Below are 12,586 nucleotides of genomic sequence, written 5' to 3' on the forward strand. Positions count from 1 at the left end.
CACTGGAATGTTAGCTTCAATGCGAGTAATGAACAACATCTGCACAGCAGCTGTCTTACATGTGCTGTCTTGTAAACATGCCATATTCTCACAGCACAGAAACTACAATTTGTTTCTACTAATATGAGAAACGTGCACAGTGGTGATAATTGAACTTATTTGTGCCACAAGTCAATCATTTCTGACATGCAAGGCTGGGTAAAGTATTTTTAGAGTGGTGTAAGTCAATACCTTTTGATTTCAAAAATAAATTCTTAAAACATATAGAAGTATATACAAACCTGCATGGGGCTTTCAGTCAGCCCTCTTCATCCATTGATTTATTCATCTGTCATTCACTCTTTATTTCCAACCATCACAGGGGCAACAGGGCAGTCTATTTGATCGATTAGATGTCTTCAGAGTGAATGAGGGGACATTGCTTCTAAACAATGTGTACAACCGCCTTAAGGAAGGTTCTCTTCAGTGCCTTGGCCAGTTGGTACATGCATTATTTTTTGTCTGTAAAAATGATTTACTTGTTATGTCTCGATATTTGTCTACTTTTTTCGTTTAAAAATAAACAATACCTTCTTCCATTGACCGTTTGTTGGGAATGAAATTACTTAACACTGTATTGTTCCTGCAACTTTCCATCAATTCACTTAGTAACTAGCACCCTCTAGTGGAAAAGGAAGAACTCGCGCTCCTCACTACGTTAAACATGGATTGTTTTGACTGTTGGCCCCTAAGCTAGCAAGTCTGATGGCAAAGTCGGCATGAAGGCATCCAGGGTATTTCTGCAGTTTCCAAGAATTTTGTAGATGGCCAATCAAGGATGTTCATTCTCAAGCTCAGCTGTGTGGAGTACTTCACTCAAAGTTCTCATGGACCTCTTTGTTTCGCCAATTGGCCTGTGATCGCTTGCACACGACCTTCCACTGTTTGCTGTTCAGGGAGGCAACACAATTGGCTTTGTCTTGATCCAGGAAAAGGGGCCTGTTTTCAGTCTTCATCTCCTGTGGGAGACAGTGGGTTGCAAACATTTTCTCAAGCTTTGGAATAAGTTCCTCTGCTGCTGTGGTCTGAACTACTTCCGCTACATAACGCCAATTCACAAAAATGCCAGGGGTAGCTGAAGTGACATCGCATGGCCATCATACGCACTTTGTCCTTACATTTCACTCTCACACACGTGCTTACACACACACTCACACTTATACACACTCTCTCGCACACAGCATACATTAAAAATATATATATATATATGAGCTACCCCTGTGTTCCATGCACTGACTTCGCCACCTCTGAGGCCAGGGGTCGCAAAGGCAATGCCAGAGGTCGCAAGTGGCAAGCCAGGGGTCGCAGCTGCGACCCCTGGTGACCCTTAAATGACGTCGGTGCCTCCACTTCTGGATAATGACTGTAGACTAGGATTAGGCTACGTTAATTGTTCAGCAGTACTGCAAAGTCTACGCTCAAGCAGACCCCTGGATGGAATGCTGGGTGTTCAGAGTGGGTGGGTGCAGATGTATCAGGTTACCCTACTGCTTGGCACTGCAGGCACTTGGCAACGATCAGTTGTACCTGTGTGCCTAGGTCTGGAATCCAGACCGTTTGAAGTCTCAACTTCATTTTCACAATTCCTTGATGTGTCTGATTTGCGGAATTCAATTGGAGTGTCAGTTTTGACAAGATTACAGTTCTGTTTCCTCTCACGGGCAGACGACTTCTGCCAGAGACAGTCCATTCTTTATGTTATAAAATGCCCACCAATAATTGCTTTGGATGGCTTCTTTCTCTTGCTTGAGGCCATCATCTTTCCAAGATGTTTGTGCAATTTCAGCAATGGCACAAAGTTAACGCGAAAAAGCTAATTGTGAGATTCCCGATAAACCCTCTTATTTACTATTATCATCTCAAAGCTGTTTTTCCTCTTCTTGCCGGCTCGTGTTTCACCTTATGGCTGTATAAACCCGAATACTTCCCTAGGGCTTTACACGAACTAGCTTATATAACAATACCTGAAAAATTCACTCATTGTGATAGACTTCGGGTTATACGTTTTGGCATCTCCATGTAAGTCTCTTGCTTTTTTATTAATGCAAACCGGACAATACGACCAGAATATGACAGGAAATACATCCCCTGAACTGACATGTAATAACTCACCGTGGATCTGGTATCGTTATACACTGCCTAATAGCAGCTGTTGTGGTGTGCATTCTCTTAATAGTTGATGATAAATGGTCCTGTCTGAAGTTTTCCATGATTTAATAAATCAGTTGGTTGAAAGTGGGGGAGTGCCTAAAATGTGAGCAGGGCTGTACTAATTTGCATAAGTCAGCCCTCAGTCTAGAGTGGCATAGCGGGTGAAAAAGAATGCAATGGAATGTAGTCTGAGCGATTGCCAGTGGCTGAGATTAAGTCAAGCATTCCATCCATTACCTTGTTGTTGTTGCAGTTGAGGCCATAAGTGGGATAGGAATGCCCCATGCTCACTGTATTATTGGCCTCAATCTGCATCCTACTAATGAGCACCAAGTACGGCGAAACTATTTTGTGGTTGCTTATGGTCCTTTCGGGAAGGGACTTCATCTAGCAGTTCAGGACCGGCTGTTCTCATGATGAGCAGGTCACTAATGATTTGCATAAGTCAGGCCTTTTTCTGGGATGATATTGTGGGTGAACAATGATGAACTGTAATGCAACCTGAGTGATTAGCTGTGGTGAAAAATAATTCAAGCATTCCATCCATCACCTTGTTTTTGCAGTTGACACCCTTAGAGTGATGGGTGTGCTCAGACATGGGTCTCATGGTCTAAGTGCCATAGGACTCAAGCTACACCCTACTCACAATCCCCAGTAGGGTGAAACTAGTACGTGGGTGCTTGTGGTTCCTTCTGGAGAGGACCTTGTCTGGGAGTTTGAGAGGAACTGTTCCCATGAAGAGAGAGATTAATACTGGTTTACATAAGCAAGGTCTTTATCTAGCATGGCTTGGTAAGTGAAAAACAGTGAACTGGAATGCGCCTCAGCGAATGCCAGTGTCTGTGATTAAAACAAGAATTCCTTCCATCACCATTTTTTTGGTGCATTTGATACACCTTCATGAGAGCACCAGGATATCGGCAACACTTGTCAAGAGTCCTCCGATTATAGGTCTAGACACATGAGTAGTCCAAGAGCAGGACCAGTGTGGCATTAAGTTGAAATAACATATTGGACTCAACTCATTGGTGCCACAGTGCTTAGGATTCCCTTAGAAGTATAATGGGTGGGGGAGTTTATTGTGTCACACGTGCAGGTACCAAACCTGTAGTGGGTCTAGCCGTTAGGCAGCTCCTACATTTGAAGTCTTTGCTAGCCACCATCCCTGCAAGTGTTATATCTAGACAGAATTCTGTACAAGAAGTCTTGGCCTCCCTTTTGCAAATGTTTCCTTAGAAGAAGGGATGGGAGGGTCAGTTCCCTACTTTAAACCCATAGATCCTGCATTGCCTGCCTCACCATGATGTTTCTCATTTCCCCTAGGCAGGGAGGTGCCACAGCCTATCAGAGTATTATGAAGTCCCAGGTAGTGCAGCGCAGGGAGCTTTGCATGAGTAATAATCCAAGGAACTCATGTGTCTTTCCCACATATACCCCCTTCTCTGTATTTTGAATATGTATGAGCCACCAGGGTTAAAGTGACTTTATTCATATGGATTTGTGGGGGGTGAGATCCTAGGTCAGCCGTGGAAGGTCTCAGCATTTTAACTCTGTTCCAGTGACACCCAAACACATTAAAATACTACCCCATTTAAGGAGTATACCACACAGCTATTTGGTTGATATGCTTATTTGTGGAAAGCAAGATTGTTATTGACTGCCAATTCCTGTATTGCTATAATAGATAGAGCCACTAGTTATGCTTTTTCTTTAAGAAACACTGAGGCCCATTTTTATATAAAGTTTGCGTCGCCTTAGCACCATTTATTTTGGTGCTAAAGCGGCGCAAACCTAACTCCATTTTTATACTTTGATGCTAGACCCGTCTAGTGTCAAAGTTGTGGGGTTAGTGCCATTTTCTAGGAAGCGCCAATCCCCAGTGCGTCAATGAGATGCAAGGCAGGCATTCCCTTCCTAAAAATGACACTAGCGCCTCAGCTCCATATTTAACTTCTGGCACAGAAACGATGCACGGGTGGGAGACGGACCTAAATAATGTCGCTAAGCCCCCTTAGCGCCATTATTTAATGCCTTGTTAGACCAGGCGTTAAAGAGCAGGTAGGCCCATTTCCATGGGGAAGCAACATGGAATGGTCACAAAGATGCTCACCCCAACCCCCTGCTACTCCACCACCCACACCACAGGGACACTACTGGAGGAGGAAGCCCATCCAAGGTAAGTTGCAGATAAATGTGTGTGTATGTGTGTGGTGTGCCATTGGGCGACCCTTACATGGGCCCCCCTGCCTGGCACTGGCGGGCATTGGGATGGTGGTAATGACTCCTGTCTATACTTAGACAGGAGTCATTTAGGCTGCTTGTGAGTCAAAAACTACTCTAGGCTGACTGGCGGCAGAAATATTGCCGCTAACCAGCCTAATGTAATTTCTGACCCATTAGCGCCATTTCCCCTAATGCAATCTCCCACCAGCTAGCGTCTTTTTTGGTGACGCTAGCCATTCCTTAGCGCCATCATGTGTCATTTTATAAATATGGCGCATAAATGGCTTTAAGGAATGGCTTTAAAAAAATGACGCACAACTGCATTAGTTGTTCGCCATTTTCTTATATAGGCCTGAATGGGGGAGACTTTACGTTTCTAGCACACTCTCTGTGGGGTGCTAAGCCCACTGCTAGAAGAACCACCTTTGGTCCTTACACTGAGGACTGGAAACCAAGCCCTTCAAGCAGCTCTCATTATACTTAGGTCCTCATTACGAGTGGCATAAATGCTTTTATATGTGCTGTAACTCCTGTTAAGGCATATTTTAGAATTATGAGTTTTGCTATTTTTTTAATTTAATCACATCTGGTGCATATTGAGGACAGCAGAAGGTCTGTTTCACTCCAGAAGAAAGGAGAAGATGTAGCTGGCTCCCATGTGGCTAAGAAAAGTGTTTCCATGGTGGGACGAAACGGCTGATAAAGTATTATTGCCTCTGGGTATGGAGTGCCCCAGAAACCTCTGGAGTATGCAAGAAAAATGTGCATATTGATTGTTATGGTTTTCTAAGAAGCTTCAGGGGCATGACTAACGTCAAGCATTCAGGGGGCTGCCCCAAAGGAACCCCTACATTGATTTTGCCATAGTCGCTAAGTCTTCTAGAGGACTATATTTATGACCCCAAAGAGGTTTTATTGCGTTTCAAGCACTCCTGGAGTTTGGGCTTTTGCTAAAAGGCATTGGAGTGTGGGGATCTCTGTTGGTGGGTCCTGAGGCTATGCTTCAGCATGTTTAAAAATAGAAGAAAGACTCGCACATACTTGAGTGATGACTGTAATGCTTTATTGCTATCAATGAAATTACAATGCATCTTTATATGTTTTAATGAAGTCTATGAAAAAGCTTTATTGAGAGTCACAAATCTACCAGGCAATCGAGGTTATGTTGAAGGTAATAGGACCATTTTGAAATGATTTATTGACATTTTCAAGGTTAGTAGTGCCCTAGTGTCATTGTAAAATGGTACCATCCTTAGCGATTTTAAAGATGTGCATTGGTTTTGCTTTAGTATATCCTATTTATGCTTTTGGTAATGTGGTGACACCTTAGAGCTAATAGACATGTCTTTTGTTATCTATACCCCGTCGTATTGTGCCTAGTATAGGCCGGGATATTGTGGTCATAGGGTTCAGGGCTCGATAGGGGTGTGAACTATTAGGAGGGTGTTACTGTGAGTATTTCCACCTGCATTCATGTGTAGATATTTGTAAATTAATATGTAGTGTTCAGTAGTGCGTACAATAAAGTGCTTTTCATTTTTACAAGTAAAAGATCTATTGTGTGCCTGCAGAATGGGGTACCAACCCACAACATCTCCCATGACTAGACCTTGTGCTGCTGTGACTCGCAGCCTTGAGAGAGTCAATTGCTGACCTGGGTACTTGGTTCCTATTAGATGGAAAGTTGAGGAATTTTTTATTGCGAAGGAACCAGATCCTTCGCAACTAATAACCCACATTCTTACAGCATTGAATCAAGGAAGATGCATCCTCACCAGTTTCACAATTCTTGAATGCTCTTTGTAGTTTCACATTGTTCTTGCCACAGAAGATGTCCCCCAGTCAGCTCTGGTCAGCTTGGGTACAAGATCATCACGATTCCTAGGTAACTTATTTTCATAAGAAGACTTCCACATAGGCTTCAGTCATCAGAACCTTCTCACCAATGCTTAATTTGAGCCGGTGGTTTCCGTTGCTCAGCACCATCACTTATTGTCAGCACTGGCACTTATGACAGTCTGCCACATGGTGGCACTGTCTGCCAAATTTAGGTATGACCACAACAACAGCTGGATATTAATTTAATATACATTAACAAATACTAAAACCTGCAGCCCAAGCCATTCTTACAGCTTTGGGGGCTAGACTAGCATTCATTGTCACACTTAAGTGTGATGGTTAGTAGTTGTGTTGGTACTGTCATTGGCAGCAGTGGCAGGGGCAATGGATGGTGCAAGCTGCAGTGTTCTCCTGACAAGGGCCCTGGCACTTATTTTTTCATTTTGTTTTAACATATTAAGCACTGCTTGTCATTGTCTTTTGTCCTACCCATCCAGTGCTTTTTTTCTCTCAATGTCTGACAGCATTCGAATGACAGGTTGTGGAAGAGAGCTTCTTCATTTCCCAGGACTAGTCCGAGCCATGATGGAGAAACAGTAACAAAACGAATCCTGTTGCTGGCAAACATCTTGTTGAACTGGTGCACAGATTCACAGTCTGAAGCCTAGTTGAAGTTGAAATACAAGGTGGTTTGGGAAGAGTATTTAACTTTCTTTGGACGAACCTAAAACTCAGCTTTTTTTTAAACACTGGCAGAGTGAATTTTTCGCATGTCTTTGGAATTGAATAGAATGGGTTGGTATAACTCTGTGGCTTGCCAAGAGCTCTTGATTGCTAGGCTATGCACATAACAGCTAAAAAAAGAAAAGATGATGGTGTGAATGCTTGCAAGTGGTTTAACCACCAGCAATTGTTCAGGATAGCATTCCAACCCATTGTATCTTTGGCCTCAATGTTACCTCAGATTAGACCCAGCTATATTCAAATCAGCCTTGATGCTGCTCCAATAGGAACAGTCCAGCCTAAACTGCCAAACCAGGTCCTCTTTGAACCCGAACACAAGCAAATCAAGACTGGTTTCAGCCTATTTATGTGTCTTATGTCAGGTGAAGCATGGTTCCAGTCGCACAGTGAGCACAGGACCCGCAACTGTGAATATACATATCAACCGAAGAAGTTGAAGGGATCTTAGGTACTGTGCCAAGGCAGACATTGGCTAGTAGGGAGGGTACAGATCAGTATTCTGTTAATTCTTACAGACATCTATGGAGGCTCCAGGACTCATCACCATATACACCAGCAGGTAGGTTGTCACATCTTGTGAACAAAAACATGTAGGATAAGCATCATATTGCTGTATTAACTGTTTTATTCATAAAACACCATTTAATCTGCAGGTAGTCTACAAGCCACCTAACACATGACACAGGCTGAACAATCAGAACATAGTGCATACTCACTATGGGTGAAATAGAAGGATCCAACTTATTTTGTTGCTTCCTCATGAGGGGTACAAGTTAAAAATCTCCCTTCCCTTCTACTCGAATCAGGTGCCGAGTGTGAGGGAGTAGCACCCTTGACTAAGGGTGAAAGTATGCTTGGGGTGTATCCCTAGACTAACAGGATCCGGGGCTCTTATGTACATCTCGAAACTTCATGCAACACCTCCAGTTCCCTCACAAATTGTTGAGTTCACTAGCGGCAAACACAAGGCAGGCCAGGAAAAGTCAAACAAGAGCACAGAGGCATAGCTTTTCCACGTGGGCGAGGACCTTTGACACTACATTTTACAGACAGGAATAAAATGTACAAATACTAATGTATGTATGTCTATGTATTTTTCACCATTTAAAATAATTTACTTTACATTCTAATCCATTCATTATGAAGCATATTCATTTGAACAACTGAATGTTTGAGAATCATGTGTTTCTGTTACGACATATTGGGCGTGATGCATGAAAAGTTTTTTTTCCATCAAAGCTTGCACTATGGAAAGTGACTTGATTCCCGAGGGAAGAAAGCAAAAACTAAAGTTACCAAAGTCACAATTTTGGCAACAGCTTGCAGTGCATACATTGCAAGTATTTGAAAATTGCAAGGCAAAGGATTCGATCAAGGATTTCAGTCCAAAGCATTGAATGATTAATGTCAGAAACCATTTCCATAGTGAAAGACATCCCAGGTGTACAGCTGCCACTACACAAACGACAGAGGTGGGCACCAGTGGGAGCCTCCTTTTTACATCTCACCTACAAACAGCTTTTAGCAGTTTGCTGTTGAAAAACCTCTTGTAGACCATACCAAAAACTAACAGTGAGTTTTGTGCCAGCCCGTTGCTTACCATTGGTTGACTTTCTTGTCACTCTCATTTGCTTGCCTTGTATTCAATGACTTTCCTCTCTAATCTTCTGTTTGTCCCTCCCATGGAGCATAGCTTTGATACACCCCTTCTGACTGGATGAATTGTATTCTTTAACTGCTAACATTCACAGAACTGCTTTATTTTCTTCTGCTATTAGCATTCCATGTCAGTGCTTGTGTTTTGTTCCTTTGTGCAATATTTTTCTTCTTTTTGTGTTGAATAGCCCTCCCCTAAAACCCATCCCACATGCTCTGTGTTGCTTTCTCCTCCCCCAAATTGTTCATTCCTAACCCCTGCTTTTTTAAAATTATTTTTTATTTATTTACCTTACCCCTTCCTTATGCTCTTGCATTGAGTTATTACCATTCTCAGGGGCTTATGAACAATCCCCTGTGTGGTGCAGGAACGTCACTTTTATGACGGCCTCGCAGCGCACACTGCAGACCCATTTCTACAAGGTTGCATACAGCCACCCTGCATGGCTTTTCATGGCCTTGTAGATAAAATGAGGCAACGCAGTTGTAGTCGTGTGAGGGAGGTGTGCCATGGGAGTTACAGTGGGTGTTCCCACATAACACCCTTGGAATTTGACACATTCCCAGATTTACAACAAGGTGTAAACCTGGGAATGCTTCAAAAGCCTATGCCTCCCTAGGGAAGGCATAAGGGAGGTGCAACGAGGAGAAATCTCTCCTTGATTTTTCCTCTTTATATGTGTACTGCATTCTGTAGCACACACAGAAGGAGGAAAAGCCACCATTGAATGTTTTTGTGCAGGAAGGCATCCCTTCCTGCACAAAATTAATCATCCCTACAACACAGACACCCCTGCACCATGGTTCAAGGTGGAAAGGACGGGAATGCACCATATCTCACATATACGGCACATTCCTTCCCATTTCTTTTGACACAGGGCTGCACAGCAGGAATCCTTGTGGCACTGCCCTGCGCCAAAACCTCGTAAATGAGGCCCTCAGTTTCTTCCTTCGTCCACGCTTCTCCATTTCTCCTCCACCCCCACAGTCATAAATAGCATTTTTTTATAATTATTTTGAATTTTCTGGAAGCTGCTAGCAACTCCAATTTAAAAATAGTGCTTTCAATCAAGTATTTTTTTTTATTTACTGCTCCAAGTGGCATTCCACAAACTTGGCCTAGTAAGTAAAATATAAATAAAATGCCACCTGCGTCATTCCATGGGAACACACCTTCAGTATCAAGTGGCTGTCAGCATCATCATGATGCATATTTTTACATGTATGTGTTTGTGTCATTGTGACTTTTTAAACTTATTTTTTGTTTACTTTTCTTTTGAAGCAGCAGCATTTCTTTTTGCTAATGGTGCGCAGCATCACAAAAAATCATTAACAAATCCAGGAGGACAAAAGGCGAGGCCTATTGGTATTGCAAGTGCTTGTTTTGTAATGCAAACCTGTTCTTTTATGGGAAGGTGCTTGCAATGAGGACATATTACAGTGATAATACTTGGAATGGTCGGATTACAGACAATAGGCTCTGCAAGAAACTTGTTGTCTCTTTAGAAAAGTAAACTTTTTAAATGGAGCCCTTTGAACAGTAAAATGAATGAGAGGGATATACTGTTTAATATATAAAAAGTGCTGCAAAAACATGTGTTGGTGGTGAGGTTGGAATGAGTGTGGTGAGGCTGAAGTGACGGGTATTAGTTTTCAGTTTTTAAATCCTTAGCTAGAAGATTCCATATCTTTGGATCAATAAGTAGCTTGACATGCACATGCACAGGGGATCTCCTTTTTCTGGACATGCTCAAAGTCGATAGGCATTTTGAAATCAGGGGTCTTGGGTAGATTGTGGGATGGGCTCTTCCAAATGATCCACTGGTGAGTGTCCTTGGCTTTAGTTCACTCCAGTTGCCCCCTCCACTGCAGTAAGCGTATAGCTTGTTATGCATTTACCAGGGAACTCAAGGTTATCGGGGACATCATTCTACAGTTTAGGGTCTTCTTCTAATAACCGTTTTAATGAAGCTTAGTCCAATTATTTGATCCAGTGCTACAACACTCAAAAGAAGGTGGAAGCTAGGTAATAGCCAAGCACTGATGACAGAACATCTGATGAATTTACAGTTACTGATTATTGCTACAATACCAATAGCTTCCTTCATGCAAAGAGCTAGGAAGATACTAGCAGCACAAAAAATGTGAACTATGAAAATTGAAACACTAATTTCAGTATGGAGTCTTGACTATGATACTGGTGCCCAAATTAAATAGGAAGATGAAAAAATTATAAACATTGAAAAACAGAAACAATTATAGTCAGACTTTGGCATCCACTTGCTTCCACACCCTCAAACTCTTACGGAAGATTTTCTGATGGATACTAAACAACTGCTGAAAAACCATGACACACGTCTTGATCACAAGCAGACTTGACTACAGCAGCGCCCTCTATGCCGGAACCACCAAAAAGACCCGACCAAGCTGCAACAAATCCAGAACGCCGCCACCAGGCTCATCCTGAACATCCCCTGCCAAGAACACATCACAGGACACCTGAGAAACCTCCACTGGCTCCCTGTTTAGAAGAGGATCAACTACAGAATCCTCGTACTCTCCAACAGAGCCCTCCACAACATTAGACGCAGCTACCTCACCCACCGCATCACCAGGTACTCCCCTTCCAGACCTCTCTGCTCCTCCCAGCAGTTGCTCCCCACCGTACCCCACGTAAAGAAGTCCTCAGCTGAAGGAAGATAGTTCACCTACCTGGCAGCAAAAGGTTGGAACACCTTACCTCGCCACCTCAGACAGTCACCATAGCTACCTCAATTCATGAAGGACCTCAAGACCTGGCTCTTCGACAACCCTCAGGACATACCCCACAGTGCCTTGAGACCCTATGGGTGAGTAGCCCGAATCAGTTGCAGGAAGTGATTTGCAAAACCTTGATATTCATGCCATAAAATGAAGAGGGGGCGTTGTTATGCGTGGGGTGTGTTTGAAAATAAGGTATTGAGGTCTTCTAGAATTGCTTTCTGTTGATAGATCTGCCTTTGAACTATACCACTTTATTCCAAGCAGCCTCATTCAGTGGTTTGCAGACTCATCTAACATTGTCAACCCTTTTTTACAGTATCAAAGTGGGACACAGATGGCACTGGGTACCAGGAGTTGAAATCAGAGCTAACAGGGTTTCCTGCTGCCAGGCTGTTTCCAGAGGCTTCGTCTTCCCCCAAGAGCACTGAGGACTCAGATTCTGGTATGTTTTGAATGTCACTCTTACTTCACTAATTGTAGCAATCCTTGGCGTTGATGTCTCACAACCCTTGCCTGTCTGATGCATGTACTAGGACATTATGGGGCATATTTATACTCCGTTTGCGCCGAATTTGCGTAGTTTTTTTCGACGCAAATTCGACGCAAAACTAACTCCATATTTATACTTTGGCGTTAGACGCGTCTAGCGCCAAAGTTCATGGAGTTAGCGTCATTTTTTTGCGTGAACACCTTCCTTGCGTTAATGATATGCAAGGTAGGCGTTCCCGTCTTAAAAAATGACTCCGATGCATATGCGTCGTATTTATACTCCCGGGCAAAAATGACGCCCGGGAGTGGGCGGGTCTAAAAAACCCGCATTAGCGCCGGATTTTAGCGCCTGGGTCAGGGCAGGCGTTAAGGGACCTGTGGGCTCAGAATGAGGCCAGAGGTGCCCTCCCCTGCCACCCTTGCCCACCTCAGGAGGACACCCAAGGATGGAGGGACCCACCCCAGGGACATTAAGGTAAGTCCAGGTAAGTATTTTTTTTAAAAAACAATTTGTGGCATAGGGGGGCCTGATTTGTGCCCCCCTACATGCCACTATGCCCAATGGCCATGCCCAGGGGACAGAAGTCCCCTGGGCATGGCCATTGGGCAAGGGGGCATGACTCCTGTCTTTGCTAAGACAGGAGTCATTTCAATGGGGGATGGGCGTCGTAAAAAAATGGCG

The 12,586-nt window shown here is 43.4% G+C and overlaps 1 protein-coding gene across 1 annotated transcript in view; it reads left to right on the plus strand.

Annotated features, from left to right (window-relative positions):
* The window catches only part of MYOC (myocilin), a 76,911-nt gene that overhangs the window by 49,214 nt on the left and 15,111 nt on the right, over positions 1 to 12,586 (plus strand). The window contains exon 2 of the mRNA XM_069231445.1: positions 11,732 to 11,857. Coding sequence (XP_069087546.1) covers positions 11,732 to 11,857 — 126 coding nt within the window. The remainder of the gene's footprint in view (positions 1 to 11,731; positions 11,858 to 12,586) is intronic.

The sequence above is a fragment of the Pleurodeles waltl genome, chromosome 4_2, assembly GCF_031143425.1.
Source record: "Pleurodeles waltl isolate 20211129_DDA chromosome 4_2, aPleWal1.hap1.20221129, whole genome shotgun sequence".
Lineage (NCBI taxonomy): Eukaryota > Metazoa > Chordata > Amphibia > Caudata > Salamandridae > Pleurodeles > Pleurodeles waltl.